This window comes from Nyctereutes procyonoides, unplaced genomic scaffold, assembly GCF_905146905.1.
Source record: "Nyctereutes procyonoides isolate TBG_1078 unplaced genomic scaffold, NYPRO_anot_genome, whole genome shotgun sequence".
In the NCBI taxonomy this organism is placed as follows: domain Eukaryota; kingdom Metazoa; phylum Chordata; class Mammalia; order Carnivora; family Canidae; genus Nyctereutes; species Nyctereutes procyonoides.
Window position 1 is genome coordinate 41,998,233 of NW_026575140.1, and position 21,626 is coordinate 42,019,858.

At 35.1% G+C, this 21,626-nt stretch overlaps 1 protein-coding gene across 3 annotated transcripts in view; it reads right to left on the reverse strand.

Moving 5' to 3' along the window:
* Positions 1 to 21,626, reverse strand: part of DOCK7 (dedicator of cytokinesis 7) — a 223,800-nt gene that overhangs the window by 55,512 nt on the left and 146,662 nt on the right. For 2 of the 3 annotated variants that reach the window (XM_055304932.1, XM_055304933.1), the window contains exons 23-30: positions 20,243 to 20,332; positions 19,209 to 19,304; positions 17,212 to 17,352; positions 16,982 to 17,095; positions 15,244 to 15,414; positions 12,546 to 12,685; positions 7,647 to 7,816; positions 6,333 to 6,487 (exon numbers count right to left, since the gene is read on the reverse strand). In XM_055304932.1, coding sequence (XP_055160907.1) covers positions 6,333 to 6,487; positions 7,647 to 7,816; positions 12,546 to 12,685; positions 15,244 to 15,414; positions 16,982 to 17,095; positions 17,212 to 17,352; positions 19,209 to 19,304; positions 20,243 to 20,332 — 1,077 coding nt within the window. Of the gene's footprint in view, positions 1 to 6,332; positions 6,488 to 7,646; positions 7,817 to 12,545; positions 12,686 to 15,243; positions 15,415 to 16,981; positions 17,096 to 17,211; positions 17,353 to 19,208; positions 19,305 to 20,242; positions 20,333 to 21,519; positions 21,613 to 21,626 lie in introns of all 3 variants that reach the window. The other variant, XM_055304934.1, reaches the window with a different exon arrangement.

Genomic DNA, 21,626 nt, shown 5'->3' on the forward strand with positions numbered 1-21,626 from the left:
TGAAATCATAGGGTATTTGTCTTTCTCTGACTTATTTTGTTTAGCATAACATTCTCTAGTTCCATATACATCATTGCAACTAGCAAGATTTCATTCTTTCTGATGGCTCAGTAATATTCCATTGTGTGTGTGTGTATCCCTTCTTTATCCATTCATTTGTTGATGGACATCTGGGCTCTTTCCATAGTTTGGCTATTGTGGACATTGCTGTTATAAACATTAGGGTGCATGTGTCCCTTCAATCACTATGTTTGTATCCTCTGGATAAATACCTAGTAGTGCAATTGCTAGATTACAGTGTAGCTCTATTTTTAACTTTGAGAAATCCCAATACTGTTTTCCAGAATGGCTGCACCAGCTTGCATTCCCATCAACAGTGCATGAGGGTTCTCCTTTCTCTGCATCCTCGCCAACATCAGTTGTTTCCTGACTTAATTTTAGCCATTCTGACTAGTGTGAGGTGGTATCTCATTGTGGTTTTGATTTGTATTTCTCTGATGCCAGGTGACGTTGAGCATTTTTTCATGTGTCTGTTGGCCATTTGTAGGTCATCTTTGGAGAAATGTCTGTTCAGGTATGACTAGATATTTTAAAACAAAAATGTACAGCCTAAAAGTCTAAAAAAAATCATAATGCACTTTGGATATATTTTTGAATTGAATAATAAAATGCTACACACAAACTGTGACATGTAACTAAAACAATAGTTAAAGGAAAATGTACAGGCTTATAATATGTACCAAAGAAGAAACAATAAAAATTAGTGAGTTAAGTATCCATTTTAAGAAGGTAAGAACAATATAAACCCAAAGAAAAGAGAAGACAGTAAATAATGAAGATAAACATTCAAAAGTGAGGATCAACATGCTTCCAACTTGGTCTTTTTTTTTTTTTTTCCAACTTGGTCTTTTACAAAGACTAAAGATACACACAAACTTCTCTTGAGACTCATGCAAGACAAAGGGTACAACAAGCCAGTCACAGAAATGAAACCATTTATATCTACTACAGATGGTATAGACTTTAAAAAGATCATAGAAAATATCTGAACTTTTATGCCAATAAATTTCTATAAATTTCTACTAGAGTAAAATTTACAAAAACTAGTGTAAAAGGATACAGTAAAAAACTTGAACAGTCTTATGGTTATTAAAGAAATTAAGTCCGTAATTTTTAAACTTTCAAAAAAGAAAATTCCAAGTACAGATGGCTTCACCCACAGGTTCTCCAAATATTCTAGGAAGAAATAACTCCAATTTTAAAAAAAGTCCTTGCAGAGAACAGAACAAAAGGGTAAAGTCCCTCTTAAATTTAAATTGGCTAATTTAACCCTGATTCCAAAACCTGTAAAGAACATTATGAGAAAAACATTACAAGTAATTTTACCTATAAGCATAAATACAAAATACATAAATCTTAAATTATAGCACACAAAATCCATTAAACACAATTGTGAAAAAAGACAGTTTAATTTGGCAACTGAAGGTAGGTTTAACACCGGAAAATCAATTGAAATGGTTCACAGTAAAAGATTTAAAAGCAAATTAACACAAGCATCTCATTGAATGCAAAGAACACATGATAAAATTCACTTATTCATAGTTAAAAAAAAAAAACTCTTAGTGAACCAGAAACAGAAAGAGGAGTTCCATAATACGAGAACAGCAAAAAAAAAAAAAAAAAAGAAAAAAAGAAAAAAAAAAAATCTCCCCCAAACTATGGCACCTATGTGTAAGAATGAAATGTCACAGGTTTCCTCCTTTAAGGATGCCAACTATCATCACTTGTATGCAATAACTATACTGGAGATTCTAGCCAGTAAAATAAGTTATGGAAAGAACTTGAAAGTAAGGAACAGACTGTCATTATTCACAGATGATAAGATTGTGTATGTAGAAAAAAACCTATGCATATGTTATTAAATAAATTTAGGAATTCTGCTGAAAACAAGCATCATTGTATAAAACTAATTCTAGTTCCTCAAAAAATTAATCAACAGTTGGAAAAAAGAATTTTTGAAAAAGATGACATTTATAAGATATGTATTATATATAATTTTATGATATTATAAAAAATAAAAATATATTTATAAAAGATGTACTAGGCTTCTTTGGTGAAAATTATAAAAGCTTATATATTCATAGGTGTTATGGAAGGCCTAAAAAATAAGGGTATTTATCATGTTCAAGGATGAGGAGATTTAATAGTGTAAAAATATCAATTTTTACCAAAATTGATCTATAGACTCATTATAATCTCAACCAAAATCCCCACAAATTCACTGGTTTTTAATTACTTTAGTGGAACATCCTAAGCTGATTCTAAGATGTATGAAGAAATACAAATTTTTTTATATGCATGAGGACTTTTTCTACATGATAGACTATACTGAAGTAATACTCCAGAAGAGTAGGCAAAATAATCTTTTAATAAATGGTATGAATGAATGAATGAATATGGATCCCGAGATTCTACTGTTTATAAAAAACTTCAGGTAGATTTTAGAATTAGATATGAAAGAACAAAAAAGCATTAAAAAAATAGCATAGGAAATCTCTTCAAAATCTTGCAATAGGGAAATAATTTTTAAAGATACAAAAAACACTAGCTGTAAGGGAAAAGATCAACAAATTTGTTTAAATAAGACAGTCTAATCACCCAATTTACCATTAAGTGTGTGATAAAAGCAAGTCTCTCTCTCTCACACACACACACACGCAAATATCTGAACCACCTATAATTGACAATGGGTTTGATCCAGAACATATAAACTCATACAAATCATAAACAAAAGTAGACAATCAAATGGCAAATGGGCAATAAACTCTAGAACCGCAAAAGAGAAAATTCAAATAGCCAACATGTATGTATATGAAGAAGTGTGTACTCTCATAAGGCATCAGGAAAGTGAAAGCTGAAATGAGATACAACTATAAATTACCAGATTGATAAAAATTTTAAAGTCTGAAAAACCTAAATGCTGACGAACATGTGAAGGAATGGGAACTTTCAATACTGCAGGTAAAGAACAAATTGAGACAAACCTTTTGGAAATCCTGGGTATATATGGTATAAAGATACATACCCTATGATTCAGTAAATTCTATTCCTAGGAAATAACCGAAATAAAAGTGTACACACACACAGGATACATGTAAAGAAACCTATAGGATTACTATTTGAAATAACCAAAGGTCAGAAGACATTCATACATCTGAGAATAGAATGGATAGACAATTTAATGACACAGAAAAATGAAAATCAGTAAATTATACATTTTATAACATGGAAGAAAATTAAAGATACAACAAAAAACTAAATTACAGTATATAGGGATGCAAACTTGAATGGTAGAACTATAAGCAAAATTAAGCAATTATTTCATTAGGATAGAGGGTGGCGTGGTGGATAGCTGTGGTGGGGAAAAGCATGCTAAAGATTTCTGAGAGGCAGCCAATGTTCTATATTTTGTCCTCAGTGGTGATTACAAAGGTGTTCATTTTACAATATTTTGTAAATTTGTACATTTATGTTCCATGTACTTTTTAATATATAGTATGTTTTACCTAAGAAAAGTTTTTAAAAATGAAAAGGAAAAGTCAATAAAATTGAGTGCAGTGGTCATTTTTGGTGGAGACAGGGACTGGACTGAAGGCAGACTGGCAACTTCCAAGGAATTTGCAATGTTCTATTTCTGAAGCTGGGAGGTAGATACATTATTGTTTCTTTTATTATACTTTAATTGTGCATATGCTTTTGATATTATATGTACAAAATAATAAAGTACAAGTGATAAAAGAAAGTTGATAAATTGGAATTCATCAAAATTAAAAACCTATGCACTTCAAATGAATACCATCAAGAAAGCAAAAAGATACTCCACAGAATCGGAGAAAATATTTGCAAATCACCTATCTGATAAGGGATTTGTACTTAGAATATATAAAGAATTCTTTTAATCTGATAACAAGAAGATGAGTAACAATACTAAAATGGCAAAGATAATGAACTTTTCTCCAAATAAGACATACAGGGATCCCTGGGTGGCTCAGCAGTTTAGAACCTGCCTTCGGCCCAGGGCGTAATCCTGGAGTCCTGGGATCGAATCCCGCATCGGGCTCCCTGCATGGAGCCTGCTTCTCCCTCTGCCCCTGTGTCTCTGCCTCTCTCTCTCTCTGTGTGTCTCTTGTGAATAAATAAGTAAAATCTTAAAAAAAAAAAAAAAGACATACAAAAAAGATGTGTCAATAAGCAAATGAACAGATGCTCAACATCAACAGACATCAGGGAAATACAAATCAAAACCACAATGAGATACTACTCTACACCGAGGTGTAAAAAAGGGACAATAACAAATGTTGGTGAGGATTTGAGAAACGAGAATTTTTATTTATTGCTGGTGAGAATGTAAAGTGGTGCACCCACTCTATTTTTTATTTTTTTTTAAAGATTTTATTCATTTACTCATAGAGACAGAGAGAGAGAGAGACAGAGAGAGAGAGAGAGAGAGAGAGAGAGGGAGGCAGAGACACAGGCAGAGGGAGAAGCAGGCTCCATGCAGGGAGCCCGACGTGGGACTCAATCTGGGTCTCCAGGATCAGGCCCTGGGCTGAAGGCAGTGCTAAACCGCTGAGCCACCCAGGTTACCTTGGTGCACCCACTTTAAAAAGAATTTAGAAGTTTCTGGAAAATATTAAAAACAGAGACACCATATGACTCAGCAAGTCCAATTCTAGGTATATACCTAATAGAAACAGAAACGGATATGCACACAAAGACATGTACACAAATGTTCATAACAGCATTATTCCTAACAGCCCCAAACTGGAAAGGATCCAAATGTTCATCACCTAGAAATGGATAAAAATCTGGCATATCATGGGGAAGGCCCTGGATCACCTCTGCTTCTGGGCCGCCCTGGTGCTGTTCGGCGTGGGGTCCAGCGTCATTTTCCTTGGGGGCTACTTCAACCAAGTGCCTGAGCTGCCCTACCCACCGTGCATGTAGCCGGCTTCCCCACCCGGTTCCCGGGGCGGGGGGCTGCTGTACGGTGATCCTTTACCGACCTCACTTTTATCGACCGCCCGACCGCCCCTAATAAATCGGAGCTTTGCAAACCTCAAAAAAAAAAAAAAAAAAAAAAAAAATCTGGCATATCAATACAAAAGAGTATTACTTGGCAATTAAAAAAGAAAAAAGAAAAAGATGTGCTCATCCATATTACGACATGCTGAATCTCAAAAACTTTATGTGCAGTGAAAGAAGCCAGACACAAAAGATCACAGTGTATAATTCCATTTATTTGATATGTTCAGAATAGGCAGATCTATACAGATATACAGACAGAAAGTAGGTGAGTTGCTGCTTATGGCTGGGGGGAAATAGGCAGTGGTTCTTAACAGGCCTAAGCGTTCTTTTTGGGGTGATGGAAATATTCTAAACTTAGACTGTGGTATGGCCACACAGCTCTGTAAGTACATTAAAACTCATGACACTATACCATATAAAATGGGTGAATCTTTTGATATGTAAATTATCTCAATAAAACTTTAAGTTGTCAGGACAGCTACCATAAGTATTATTGCATTTTTCAGAAAGAAAGTCTTTTAGAATTTGATCTTACTCTATTGGTAGTTTGTTTCCTCTCTGCTCCCACATCCTTCATTTTTAAGGGGGGAATATTACAGGGCAGAGTACATATTAATTTTTTTAAGCATGAAACAGTATAAACCTCCACAGATTAAAAAAATATTCTCAATTGCTAAACAACTGAAAATATTTCATAGGGTTGATAAAGAACAAAATGGATTTTGAAAAAAAAATGAAAAAATTTTTTTTAAAAAAATGGATTTTGAAAATAAAGAAAATAGGGTGTTTACAATAAGGTAACTTTCAAAATTCCAAACAATAGACTAGAGGGCTTTATATCATAAACCTTGAAGTATTAATAATTTTTAAAACAACTTAATACAAGATAAGCAACATTCTCAGAACCTTAATGTTTCCACAAAGTAAATAAAACTCTGAGTACTCTTGCATCAGCTAATACAACAATTTCAGTTATTTTAGGAAAAAATATCTGTAAATATCTGCCTTTCTAAATTTTATTTTATTTTATTTATTTTTTGATAGTCACAGACAGAGAGAGAGAGAGGCAGAGACATAGGCAGAGGGAGAAGCAGGCTCCACGCACCGGGAGCCCGACGTGGGATTCGATCCCGAGTCTCCAGGATCGCGCCCTGGGCCAAAGGCAGGCGCCAAACCGCTGCGCCACCCAGGGATCCCAATATCTGCCTTTCTAGAAAAAACTTCTACAGGACAGTTTTTCTTACCGATGATGTGAGGAGGAAACTGCCGGGTCTTGTTAGTTGAGGAACTGATGTTCCTGCAATTGCCATGGCAACCGTCTGGCTGATCATGCTTCCGCTTTCACTTTCATAGTCATCAGTGGCTATACAAATTGGTCTTCCTCTTTGATTATGAGTTTCTGGAAAAAAATAATCCCCAAATAAACAAAATTCCATTTAGGTCAATTAATAGTTATGGAGCATGCAATTTCCTATTCTCCATTACTCTTTAAAAGGAAAACCTATTAACATGAAATATTTATCATTAGATTTACTTATTTTAAACAATATTTTAAACATTAAATTTATTCCTACAGTAACAATTTATAATTTTGTAGAAAACTCACAAGTCAAAGAAGATAATAATATAAACATTTCCACCTTCAGATAAGGAAGCCCACTTTAGCAATCAAAATAATGGTTGAACTACTCAACTATGAGTCCCTTAAGGACAAAGTTGGTTATCTTGGTATCACCAGCTTTGTTCAAGTTCCTAATGTGTAATAGGTACTCAGTAAATAGGTACTCAGTTTGTTTTTAAACGTTTTTACTGAACTGGAAGTACTTTAACTGGAAGAAGTACTTTGCTAGGTTAAATGTGAACAACAGTGTTTTTTTTTAGGACAAATGAAGGAATTCAAGAAATTCTAAATATAGAAAGCAAGAGCAATAAAACTTTATGAGTTCTAGTTCTTAAAAAGCAACATAATTTCAACTTATTAAACTAGTGTTCACAATAAACATTCTTGTTATTCTGGTGAATATTAATTTCAATTATGTATGTGTGTTGTATATATATATGTGTATGTACGAATGTGTATGTATATATATGGGTGTGTATATATGAATCAAAGTGAGCCTGAGGGTGGTAAACATCTGCCAGTTTTCTTATACATACATACATATATGTGTGTGTGTGTGTGTTTATGAATGTGTGTGTGTATGAATGAATCAAATTGAGCCTGAAGGTGGCATACATCTGCCAAGTTTTCTTATATATATATTTTCAGATGAACAGTATAGTCTCATACCAAAAACCTGTTTTCTAATAGGTAGGTATAGAAGTGCTATAAATCATTATTTTAAAATTCATCATAAGGACTACTTAAGGAAAGCTTGCAGTGAATTCTCACGTAGTCAAAAGTTACTCAGTAATATGGTTAAATATTGACAGTTTACTTATGTCAGTGTACATTTCCTTATAGTTTTCTTCCTAAAATAAGATCTTTAGCCTCAATATATTTCTAATACTTTTAAACACTAAGATTTTAAGATTTATTTTAAATATATATTAAGTACCTGTAAAGTCATAGAGCTGAGGAACAGTTTCCATGATAATGCCAATCAGAGGTAGATACAACATGGCCACCCTAGCCTTTGTCTGGGGGTCAGAGTACCGTGGGTCTGAGTCGTGACTGGATAGTAAATTGTGTACCATATTGATGACTTTCTTGTGCAATCCAAACAGTCTATTTAAAAAGAAGATGAAGAAGCAGCAGCAGCAGTAAGGTCACAGAGATTAGTTAATATCTTTAAAGCAAACAGTAAGTCACAGTACCTAATCAATTTTGTTTAACTTAAACTGCCACATATTTGCAATGTTTTCCTATAAAACACTTCTCATTACAAAATTAACAAATGTCTTTCTGTATAAAGTAATGATAGAGGGAAAAAGAAATGTGAAACAAATTCACTTAGTAAATCTGAATATTTTTACGTTAACTCTTTATTAGTGTATATTCATATTAAATAACTTAAGACCAGTTATGGTTATATATTTTTATTATTATTATTATTTTTTATTCAGAGGCGGAGAGAAAGAGGGGCAGGCAGAGAGGCAGAGACACAGGCAGAGGGAGAAACAGGTTCCATGCAGGGAGCCCGATGTGGGACTTGATCCCGGGTCTCCAGGATCACATCCCAGGCTGCAGGTGGCACTAAACCGCTGCACCACGGGGGCTGCCCTATGGTTATATTTTGAAGCAAAAAAGAAAAAGTAAATTTTGGGGAGTCAGGGTTGGGAAAAAAAAGTAAATTTTAAGTAGCTACAAATTCTATTTCAAATTAGACCTTTTCACATTTACCAAAAATAACTTTTATCTCTTTTTTCTAAAAGAAAAATCCTCTACTTAATAAATTATGCAGTCCATGGGTTGGGGGGGGGTGTCTCTGACGGCTTGCTTGCTTGCTTGCTAATTTATTTATTTTAATTTATTTTTTTTTGACAGCTCTATTTAAACTCAACTTCCGGGATGCCTCGGTGAATGCTTTGGTTAAGCACCTGCCTTTGGTTCAGGTCCTGGGATCTGGCTCCACACCGGGGCTCCCTGCTCAGCAGAGTGTTTGCTTCTCCCTCTGCTTCTGCCTTTCCTCCCCACTTGTGCATGGTCTCTCTCAAGTAAATAAAATCTTTAAACAAAACAAAAACTTTCTTGCTCATCTACCTCATTTGGGCCTTCTGTAGACTCCCAATAATAGCCTGAGTTTCAGGCTATTATTGGGCTAAAATACTCATCATCACATTTTTTTTTTTTTTGGCCTTTTCTCAGATTGAAGGTGCTTTGACTATGTCAACCATTCTAATCAAACATTTGACCAACTTTTGACAGACCCTTAAGGCTACACTTGGCAGCCATTTCACGTCTCCTTCTCTTCCCGTTAGCCTCTCACCATCAACCTTGGGGAAAGACCTTACCTTCAATTTCTGTCTTTTAGGAAAGAAAAATCATTCTGAATTTGCTCTAGCCAGATCTTTAACACAACTCTACTTTTATATCTCCAACATTCCTTTTCTGTCTCAGAAAAAGTTGGGCCTTCTCTCAAAAAATAATTTCTCCAATGAACATCATGTTTCTTCAACAGCTTTGATGTTCCCAGTCACTATATTCTTCCCTTCTTTCTTTCAAATAAGGCTTTCCAATGTTGAAAACATGTTCACTTGAAAACAGTCTCTTCTAGCTATATACTACCACTCAGTAATAAACTAATAATTTCTCCAGTGATAAACTTCCTAAATGTACAGTCCATTGTTTCCATTTACTTCCTAATATTCTACTCCTTTTCTTTGAAACTGTTTCTGAAAGCTTACCACATGGCACTGCATAACCTTTATCATTTAACAGCTAAATAATTTCTTAGAGATACTGAACTTATCTGTTTCCCTACCTACAGTAGGAGGGTAATTACCTGCCTCATAAGGTGGTTGTGAGAATTAAGTTGCATAATTTATGTAACATACTTATTAGCACACTGTCTTCCTCAGTAAATACTAGCTCTTATTGAGATCACATAGCCAATTTCAAAGTTGTGATTGGAAACCAGGTGGTCTTCCTACAGAGCCCTTCATCTTATCAGCTGCTTTACATTGCTATATCTGAAATCCAGCTGGAGATTCTTTCTTCTTCCTTCCAGAGTTTTATTCAGAAAGTGTATTTTTAAACACTGTCAAGAACCACATCTAACTGACATACCTCAGATTTTATTCTCCAGTTTTCTACTCAACACTGTCATCTTATCTTTTTTCAATTTTTTCTCCAGTAGTTCTCACCTTTTTCTCAAAAATCTTTCATTTTACCCAAGTCTAAGATTCTGACCATTTGCTTGTTATGTTCTCCCCTTTGAATTTCTGCATTATCAATGATAACTCTCAAACCCAAGTGTGTGTTCCTTAGCTCTCTGCAGCTAGCAGCCCGACCATAATCTACAAATCAACTCTACCCACTCATCTTTCTAAGCCTTTTTATAGGTCTACATTACTGAGTCACAGGCAGCTATTAAATTCATGTTTATGCAGAACATCCAACGTTCTATTTTCAGTGTTAAGGATAAGATGCTGTCCCTGTTCTTAAAGAGTTTGCTATTGCAAGAGAAAAATAAAAAATAAATAAAAATAGTAATTCAGTCTCACAAATGCAGTAGTAAAGGTATTAATCTTCTGTAGAAGTATGTGCTACATAATTAGCATTTAATCATATTGTTTCATAGTCTTAATTTTCTAACTATAATGAAAGTTTCTGGAGAGCATATCTTTGATCAATATTAAAACATTATTGCCACACAAGGAATTATTCTTATTAGCAAGCAGACGAAGTAAAAAGAAAAGCACTCCTCTCAAGGACCTATCTAAGACAATGTAGGCTGTATTTTATCTATATACCACTAAAGAATATAAAATTTAGAGATGGGATGTGAGTCTCCCAAAGTCAATTGCTCATTCACTGAAATTAACATCTGTTTATAAATATGTAGTCCTCTACTTGTACCAGACATAATTCTAAGGCATTGGAAGTATAGCAGTGAACAAGAAAATCTTATAAATATTTTAGAAGATAAAAGATTTCATGTGTTCTCATGAAATCACATTCTAATGGGAGGAGACAGTAATTAAGCAGCAAATTTCAGAGAAATGTTTTGTAGAAAATAAAAGAGGGCTACATGTATAGGAATGATGTGGCAAGGCAGAATGGCTATAATTATAATTGGATGGCTAGTGAAAGCCTCACTGAGAAGATACTATTTGAGTGGAGACCTGAAGAATCACGAGGAGCAAACTGGTACATGACAGTCTTAGGGTAACATGAGTATTGCTTTAGGTAGAGAAAAAAATCCAAGTGCAAATACCCTAAAGTGGGAATGAGTTTGGCATATTAGAGAAACAGAAAAAAAGACCAGGATGGCTATATTTTAGTATGTGGGGGAGAGAAGACAGTGGCAAAAGCATAAAAGAGCCAGATAGGGCTTTGAGGGCCATTACTTAAAGTCTGGATTTTAGGCGTACCTCGGTGGCTCAGTTGGTTAGGCATGCTACTCTTGGTTTTAGCGCAGGTCATGGTCTTGGGGTCATGAGATCGAGCCCCACATTGGGCTCTGCACTAAGCACAGTCTGCTTGAGATTTTTTCCCTCTTTCTCTCCCACCCCCTCCACCCCTGCCCCACCTCCTGCACACACACATGCACTCTCTCTCTAATAAGTAAAATCTTAAAAGCTGGGATTTTACCCAAAGAATACAAAAACATTAATTCAAAAAGATATATGCACCCCCTATGTTTATTGCAGCATTATTTATAATAGCTAAGGTGTGGAAGCAATCCAAGTGTCCATCAACAGATGAATAAAAGAGATGTAGTATATACCTACAATGGAATATTAGCCATAAAAAGAATGAAATCTTGCCATTTGCAACAGCATGGATGGATCTAGAGGGCAGAAAGCTAAGTAAAATAGGTCAGTCAGAAAAAGATAAATATGCTATGACTTTACTCATATGTGGAATTTATGAAATAAAACAGACAAAAAAAAAAAGAAGTAAGAAAAAAACCCCAGTTTTGTTATGGAGAACAAAAGAGGGGAGGGGGACAGGGCTATGGGTGAAATTGACAATGGGGATTAAAGAGTGTACTTGTGATGAGCACCGGTATTGTATGGATGTGCTGAATCCCTATATTGTACACCTGAAACTAATACTACACTGTATGTTAACTAATTGGAATTTAAATTAAAGTTAAAAAATTTAAAAAACTCCTACTAAAGATCCTATTATGTGGATTTTTAAAAACTAATTATTACCTAAAGGAATGATGACCACACAGACTTTTTAAAACAATTATTAAGATAGAAATACCCTATGGGGATGCTAGACCACAAAAATCAAGCTATTTCTATAAATTCAAATTATCAGGTAATATGCCCTTTCTTTACTATATCAATTTTCAAAAATTCTGTACAAGTGTACGTAACTTTAGAAGGTCTTAAAACCTAAGAATATTTTGCTTATAGAGCATATTTTGAAATAAAATGCTACATAGTATAATGGCAAACAATTTTCCTTACAAGGAATAGAAAACTAGTCCATTTTCCTCAACTGAAATGTGTCTACTGTATATCAACAAATCTAAGAGTCTACCTACTAACAAGCACAAGCATTTTGTGTAACTATTAAGAAGGAAAAACAAATGCTACCAAATAAACCATGACACGCCATGGAGTTAAAGACCAACCTCAAACTCAGAGATGATTTTTTTTTTCTTAAAAATCAAAGAAATGAAAAAATAACATGGGTATGGAACTTAGTGAATACAGAAGTAGAAGAAGAGTGGTAAAGGATATTTTTCTGATTTTCAGGAAGTGTAAGTACATTACTTCTGTCCCATTCTCCAAAATCAAACTGCTATTCTGCAGGGCAAAATAAATGTACTCACCCTTCAGCATCAGGGTCTACAATGACAGCCAGCTCTGTTAATACAAGTCCTGCCAAATAATGCTGTTGGCGGAAAGGCACGGACAACTCAAACATATTTGCAATCTTCTGGTCTTGTACATTTGTGGAAAATCCAGAACTCTGTTTGGGAGGGAGGCAGAACAAAACTATAATAGCTGTGGAACAAAACATCTTCCAGACAGAATGTTATGACAAATGCCGTATGGGCATTATCTCAGAGTAAGACACACTTTGCCTAGGGTAGTTTATGTTACTACTATTTACATTGAAGAAAGTAACTGCTCTTACTTTTGATATAAGAAACTATGATAAATAATACTTTTATTTTCAATTTCCCTTTTCTCATATTGAAACTTTTCCATCTGTTTTTTTTTCCTTTATTCTTTTAGCCACTTAATGTTTCAATATCATACCTTAAAGGAGAAAAAAAGTAACTAAATCCAAATGATGTGTATTTACTGCTGGGTACAAAAGACATAATGATAATCAAAGCTATTGGTTTCCAGAGTAAATCCAAATACCAGTAAAATTGTAATTCAGAGAAGATACTATCTACAAAATGCCACCATTTTGTGATGCATTCAGAGTTGTTTTTTTAATTTTAATTTATTTGACAGAGAGAAAGAGAGAGCACATGAGCGTATAAGCAGGGAGAGTGGGAAAGGGAAAAGCAGGCTCCCTGCTGAGCAGGGAGTCCAAAGTGGGGCTCAATCCCAGGACTCTAGGATCAAGACCTGAGATGAAGGCAGATGCTTAACCGACTGATCCACCCAGGTGCCCCCACTCAGAGTTTTTACAAGATTTTTAATACTGCAGAAGAGCATCCCCCATGATATAGTTCAAGACAAGAGTGTCTATAATCTCATCCTCCCCAATTCATATTCAGGACCATCCATGTGAGGTTTTTTTTTTTTTTTTTTAGAACAATGATTCTCTACAGAGAAATCATCATCATCTTCTTCTTCTTCTTTTTTTTTTTAAGATTTTATTTATTTATTCATGAGAGACACACACACACACACAGAGAGAGAGAGGCAGGGACACAGGCAGAGAGAAGCAGGTTCCGTGCAGGGAGCCTGATGTGGGACTCGATCCTGGGATTACAGGATCACGCCCTGGGCTGAAGGCAGATGCTTAGCCAGGCGTGCTCAGCCACCCAGGCATCCCAGAGAAATCATCTTCCTAATAAATATATAAAATAATGCTTGCCCCCCTCACCCCAGAAAGGGTGAGGTCTCTGTTATCTATTAGAATCTTAAATTAATGTAGTTAGATAAGAAAGTAGGGAACAAGATAATGGAAGGAATCCTATTAATTTCTCAGCTGAATGAGATGTTCAGAAGGGAGTTAGGTGTAGATAAATGTGTTTCATTAAAAGTTTTAGGAACTATACTTATGATTAATTTCTTCTTCACTGTATAGCTAAAGACTAACGTTATCTGTTTTAGGGAGAAGTATATGCCAGATAGGTAAAAGAGTATGTGAAAACAGGCCAATCTATAATGAAAAGTTGTGGGTGCTCTCTGATGTTTTCTAAGCTAAGTGAAGTTAAAAAAAATTTTTTTTATCACGCATCTAAGACTGATCTAGGCTAGGGAATTACACCCAGGAATTAAATAACTCAAAAAAATTACAAAAAGTTAAGATCAATTTTGACTATGGACATGAAGAAATTACGAAATCTTATCTTATTTGCTTCAGGAATTATATAGCAGAAAGAACGTTTCACGAGAGGGAAGAACCGGGCTTCTCTGACACTAAAACCAGAAAATCCCTTTATCTCAATCTGTATGATAAGACACATTGTAACTGCTATGATATCCCCTTTTGGTCTTGACAGAAACTACTAGCTGCTGAAGTCCACTGCCACACAATAAAACCTTAGGAATATCCATTTAGTTCTCCTTTTGGTTTTCTAGGTACGAAAGAGGGAGGCAGGGCTTTCTCAGGACTGCACTGCAGTTTGCCTTCTTTCTCTGCTACTTCATTTCTTTTCCTTTCACAGGTCTTGATTCCCTAGTAAACATTTTTCATCCAGAACTCAAGACAACCTTGCATCTTCAAGAAAACCCAATCTATGAAAACATCTAAACAAACTTAGATAAGTGAATTCCCTCACATGGATGTGCATAAATCTGTACGAGGAAGACAACATAGTAGTTAAGAACTTGGGCTCTGGAATAAAGTCAAAATGTGCCTTGATTCAAAGCCTCACTCGGCCACTTATTACCGTGTAACCTCAGGTAAGCTAATAACTCTTCTATGTTTCCTATGTAAAATGAAAATAATAGAACTTACCTCCTAGAATTGCTTTAAGGAGCAAATAATTCATACTTATAAAGCACTTAGTATGGAGCCTATCACATAGCTATTTTTTTTTAAATTAAGTTTTTTTTTTTAATTTTTTTTAATTTATTTATGATAGTCACAGAGAGAGGGAGGCAGAGACATAGGCAGAGGGAGAAGCAGGCTCCATGCACCGGGAGCCCGACGTGGGATTCGATCCCGGGTCTCCAGGATCGCGCCCTGGGCCAAAGGTAGGCGCCAAACCACTGCGCCACCCAGGGATCCCTATCACATAGCTATTATTCAACAGTATTTATCATTTTTTCCAGTGTTTACAATGGCTTCTTATAAACATAGTCTTAAACAAATTTTTTTTCAGACACTTTGCATACCTGAGATGTTGCAGAAGAAACAGAAGGTGACGGTGATGCAGGTGGAGTAAGCAGACTGCAGGGCAAGTTTAACGTAACATAGTGCTCATGGCTACAGACAATTCGCAGAAAATCCAGTCTCAAGGACACCAAGACACTTGGGTTTGGTAATGAATAAAGCTTTGAAGATACCTTGTAAGCATCACATAAATAAAAGAACACCAATTGAATATATCATTTCTCAAGCCAACATCAGGATGACAGATTACTTAGTGGGCAGTTTGGGTTTTGTGGATACCACCAAAATAACTTCATAAAAGAAATGATCCACTCTTTGGATTATTAGCACCCTGTGTTAACCTATTTGTCTATTCACCCAGCTGCAAGATAAGCTACTTTGAGGAGACATATATATGCTACTTTGAGGAGACATATATACACTGACTTAATAGCTTTGGCATCCCTGGGGTCTAACTCAATGTTTGGCAAACACTAGGAAGTCATACCGCAGACATACTGCTGACAATATTTTCAAGTCAGTCAGTGCCCACATATAGTTCTAATTTTTCTATTACAAGGAACATACGGGGTGCCTGGGTGGCTCAGTCAGTGGAGTGTCCAACTTTTGCTTTCAGTTCAGGTCATGATCTCAGAGCTGTGGGAACAAATGCTGAGTCGGGCTCATATTCAATGTGCAGAGTCTGCTTGGGATTCCCTCTCTCCCCTTCTCCCCACTCATGTGTGTACTCTCTAAAATGGATGAATGGATGAATGGATGAATGAATGAATGAAACACAAAATAAAGGCATCTGATAGAATAGATCTTCAAATTCTAAATATTTGACTGCCAAACAGCATTCTGAACTAGTAATTCTCAGAAATAAGGCTGTGGACCAGCTGGGAAATGTTGCACAAGCGCTGCATCCCATGCTCCCTTCTCCCATCCACAGGATTCCAACTCCTCAACAAAGCTGGGATAGGACCCCAAGAGCTGTTACACAGTTACACTTAACATTTAGACTAGTGACTTGATGATCTGCTTGAGAACGGGAATCAGAGTCATGTCTTGGCCAGTAAAACCAAGGAAATGTCAGTTGTACAGATACCAGCCTGCCATAGTCCTGTGTCCTCATTAAACAAATGGAATTTATTTTTGCCTTACTAATAAAATTACTCTGATTTTATTTTTTTAAAGATTTGAGAGAGAGAGAGAGAGCATCAGGAGGGCCAGAGGGAGAAGGGACAAGCAGACTCCCCCGCTGGGAGCCCGATGCAGGACTTAATCCCAAGACCCTGAGATCATGACCTAAGCTGAAATCAAAAGTCAGACATTCAACCAACTAAGCCACCCAGGTGCCTCCAAAATACACTGCTTTTGGGGGTACCTCGGTGGTGCCATCCACAGAATGACTGACTTTTGATTTCAGCTCAGGATATGATCTCCGGGTTGGGAGATCATGCCCCATGTAGAGTCAGCGGACTCAGTACAGAGTCTACTTGAGATTCTCTCTTCGAGCCTCTCCCTCTTCACCTCCCACTATGCTCTCTCTTGAATAAATCTTTAAAAAAAAAATGCTGCTTTTTAAAACCATTAATATATGAATGTGTTCTCGCAGATCACTCAGCTGCAACTCTAAAAACAGCAAACAAAAAAATAAATAAATAAATAAATAAATAAATAAATAATAAATAATAAAATAAAATAAAAACAGCAAACAGTATTTAAATTATTTGTTATTTATAACTAATTATGCATTACCTGTTTATAGCAGGTCTTAATAAGGCTAAAAACAAATCCTCTATCCATAACAGATAACAGATCATTGAGAAAGAATGCAAGGCTTGTGTTGAGTCTCTCAACCATTTCTGTGTCCTGGAAAACATAATAAAAACCAAAAACAAATAAAAGCATGATAGTTTAATGTGATCTTGGTAGCGATTTGATTTTTTTTTTTTTTTTTGCGATTTGATTTTTTAAAAAGTTATTACCTTCTGAAATCGTGAAACTATATCACTAGCAATTGTACTGACAAGAGCTGCAATATCATCCATGAAACGTTCTGGAAAACGACTTTTCCTTGGTGCATCAAGTTTATCATTAAAATATAAATGATGCACCATGCTCTTTACCTGAAAAAATAAACAAGCCATCAGTTTAATTTCTTTTGAAGGCAATTAACAGTTAATCACATTAGGGCTATTTCTTCATTATACTGTGTGACTTAACAGATAGCTGGAATACTTCTAGCTCCTCAAATATTTTTAAAATCTCCCTGCAATATTTTGTATGTTCCTGAGAAATATCAAACACAGTACAACTCAATCACTGCATCACCTTCATAAAATTATTCTGGCTATCAATATGAAAAGAATTATGAATGTGAACAGAAAAATATTTTACCCATTAAAATGGTTTTAAATGAAATCTTCTAAGACAACATTTTGACATTCCATATCCCCCAAACTGTTAAGCTTTGAGAGACTAGAAACATTGACTCCACTGCAGTGTCTTCAATATCTAACATAGAGTGACATACGGTGAATGTACATTAAACACTGATGACTCAATAAGAATATTAGGTAAAAATTAAAGTGATTTACATGTACAAAATGCTTCTGGGAGCACCTGAGTGGCTTAGCTGATTGAGCGTCCAACTCTTGGTTTCAGCTCAGGTCATGATCTCAAGGGTTGTGGGATCCAGCCCTATAGCAGGCTCCACACCCAATGTGGAGAATGCTGGAGATACTCTCCCTCTGCCTGTCCCACCACATACTCATGTGTGCTCTCTCTCTCAAATATAAAAATCTTTCAAAAGAATGCATCCAGATTTTGATTCCTATTACAACAATGTGGTAATAGTAATATAGAATTCAGGGAAATTGAAGCCAAGTTTCAACAATTAGTAAATAGCAGAGCTAATTCTTAAACTGCAGCATTTTTACTATTCTAAACTAATTTGAACACACATATAAAGACCATCAAAAAATAAGTCAAAATTACAGTTTGATCTTATATTAAAAGCACAAGAATTACAAAACTTGTTTATTCTCGAGTGGAAAAAATGAGTTGCCCATCACTTATTATATAGGGTCCCTGGCTTACTTTCTTTTGTGGATCGGTAAATCTGTAGAAAAATTTTCTTCTTATCCCCAATATAGGTAACATTCAATGTTGAGAATTACCCTATGATGTACTCTGGAAGCTCCTTTTGTTTCTCTTCCTTTCTCTTTTTGTTGTTTTGTTTTCCTTTATTTTTTTACACATTTCTCTTTTGGAAGAAAACGTTTCAATGACTTCAGCTTCTTAGAGGTTAAAGGGAAATGTCCCTAGTGCCAGTACGCCTGAGTTTGAATCATAGTTCTGCTATTTAAAAGCTATACCAACTTAGACAAGCTACTTAATCTCTGTGCCTTGATAATACCCAGTCCACAGGGACAGTGCTACCACTCTGTACACACTTAGCCAATCTTTTCTGCCTTTGTGTATATATGTGTTTATGTATATATAAATACTAAGATATGAATTCATTTATTTTTAATACCATTGATTAAACTGAGCAAAAAGTGTTGCTTTTTAATTGGCTGTAAGTGGCATTTCCCTAAGAGCTTTCGAAAAGCTGTAAAGGTCTCGAAAGCCCTTTTTATCTATGTTTGGGATGAAATCTACAATACTGCCATTTTAATAGCCATGTGCACACTAAGAAATAATGTACCACGATTCCTTTAAAAAGATAGCTGGGGAAAAAAAGATAGCTGGTTCTGCAATCATCTCTAAAAAATAGTTAACAAGAAGTTTATAATTCCACCTAAGTTGTGCTCAGTGTCCACAGTGTTTATTTAGAGATGTAATAAATGTAATTTGTCTTGGAGGCACATGTAAAATCATAAGGGGGCAACGGAAAAGGATTTTTTGGATAAAATAATGAACTAACACAAAGCTGTTAACTAAGGAAAACAGTATAAAGAAATGTGTTTAGCTTGCTCACCATTAACTCAAAAAAGAACCAGGCTTGTTGCAAAGCCGATTCCCGAACGCTGCCACTGCAAACAACCCACTGCAAAGCCAGCTCCTCATGAAAAAGCTATCCAGAATAAATCCAAAGTTATTATCAAAGTCATATCTGCTGATAACACAAACCAAATAATAATGCAATTACAAATGAAGATATGAGAATAAGCAAAATAAGGCATGTGAACCATTCAATGATGCAGTGAGGACACCCATTAACGAAACGGCTGGTTGGTACATGTAAGACGATAGCATGTTGAACAGCTGAAAAAATTACATGTTATCTTGCAGTAAAATGTAATTTTAAAAGGACAGGTGGGAAATAGCCTCCTAAATTGTACCTGCAAACAGAAACTAGATCAAAAACTGACAGTTACAAATACGATCTTGTTTGTGCCTTAAATACATATTTCAACATATGTAACTACATTCATGAACTTTGCTGGTACAATTTAGGAAATACCTTCAAAAATTTAAACATTGATATAAGCCATTAATTTTCAAGTTTTCAGGTATCTGAAGTCTTTTTATAAACACAGCAGAAAATTCCTGCCTTATAATGGATATGCATACAAAGCATTTGCAAAGTAGTGTATATCAATATGAAAAAGGACTAACAAAACTGTGCATAAGGGAAGCAAATCAACATATCTTACTAAGAGTGATAATTTTTCTAACTCATCTTCCTTTCCCTGGAGATTTAAAACACAAAACAGAAGCAGTTACAGAAACAGAATTCAGAGTTGATACATTTTTGGTACTAAAATTTGATGATCAAATTTTATTTCAAACAGTCAATCCCAAAGTTATAAACATTTTAATAATATAAAAGAGCATACACTGGAGTGGTATGCCCAAAAAGGCATCAGACAAGCAGTGCTTGCTCAAATGTATTTTTAAACAAATAATTTAAATGTAATTACTGTAACATACTGGTTACGTAAAGAAATCTTACATCTATTTAATTGTTGGAATTTTCCCCCTATATGGATTGTCTTCATATGAATCTACCTTTTTAGTTGGTAAGCGTCCCGTTAATGTTTGTAAGAAACTTGACGTCTCTGTGTGCGAAGACATACGATTACAACTTCGATCCATAGCCTATGGAGTGGAGGTGAATGAATGACGAGATAACATTAAAGTCTGCTGTGGATGACTTTGCAGCTCAAGGGTTACACACAATTTTTAAAATAGTTTTCCTGTGGTTTCAACAACTGTTTTATTATTGCTCATCTAATTTTCACCATTTTAAGCTGCTTTAATGACAGTGCAATAGAAGTATCAAAATGGTTTCTATATATTTTTAGTAAAAAAATGGGTATTTTAAGGATTATATAAATTCAGAGTGCTGCAAAGAATGAAACTTTTCTCTGTGTGATCTATTCACATGCGCACATCTAGTAAGAAAATGAAAAAAGTAAAAACATACTTCTCACTGGTCTCAGACCAAATAAAGAAATCAAGAATTTTATATTCAATAAAGAAAAATAAAAGGTTAGAATGGTTTCTTTTGTGTTTCACTACTATCAAAAACTACTATTCAGATTTGCCATATACTTCAAATATAAAACATTTACGATATTAAACACAGAATTAAATTCTTCAAGAATAAGAGCATTTCCCTCTAAAGCCAATACACAGATGAGAAGTATATTTTGAGGAATCATGCAGTATTAGCTATGAAGCAACTAGACTTAAGTAAGCAAAACCTAGTTCATCTAAGTTATAAACAATTTTCATACTTTGCAACACAATACAAAGAAAAATGGATTTTTGCTTTTGGTATTAAATCTTACAGCATACACTGTTCACATTTAATTTCAGCTTAGTCCCAGGATTTCTAGTCAGTAATTATTAAAAAAAAAAAAAAAAGACAAGACAGTAAATACTAAATGAAAAAAAGACAACAGCTACACTTTAAACCAAAAGCAGATGGCAAACTGTCAGGTTTTGTCCAAACAAAATTTCTGAAAATTCCTATTGAAAACGTGCTACCCCTATAGTAGAAACTGTTACCAAAGCCATCAATCGCATAAGCAGCAGGCACTGAAATACTGATAGGGTAATATAGGAAGGGGGGAGGAGGAGACAGGAAGTAGGAAAGGAGAGTATTACTGGTGCAATTGGTGGTATTCATGCATAGTAGTTGGAAAATGTGCTAAGTAAACAAAAATACACACTTTTTAATGATTAAAAAGCAAGCCACTGAAATCACAGTATGTACTAAAAGTAATGTTCTAAAGGGAAACATCAGCAGCCAATAAAGAAACCTCTAATATAAACACCACCTGTGTTGACTCTGCACTTGGACTGGGGTTGGATCCCCATGGGGCAGCTTTTGGACCACCAGTGTTAACCCAGGAATTGGAGCGATCTAAACCCTAAGCATATAATA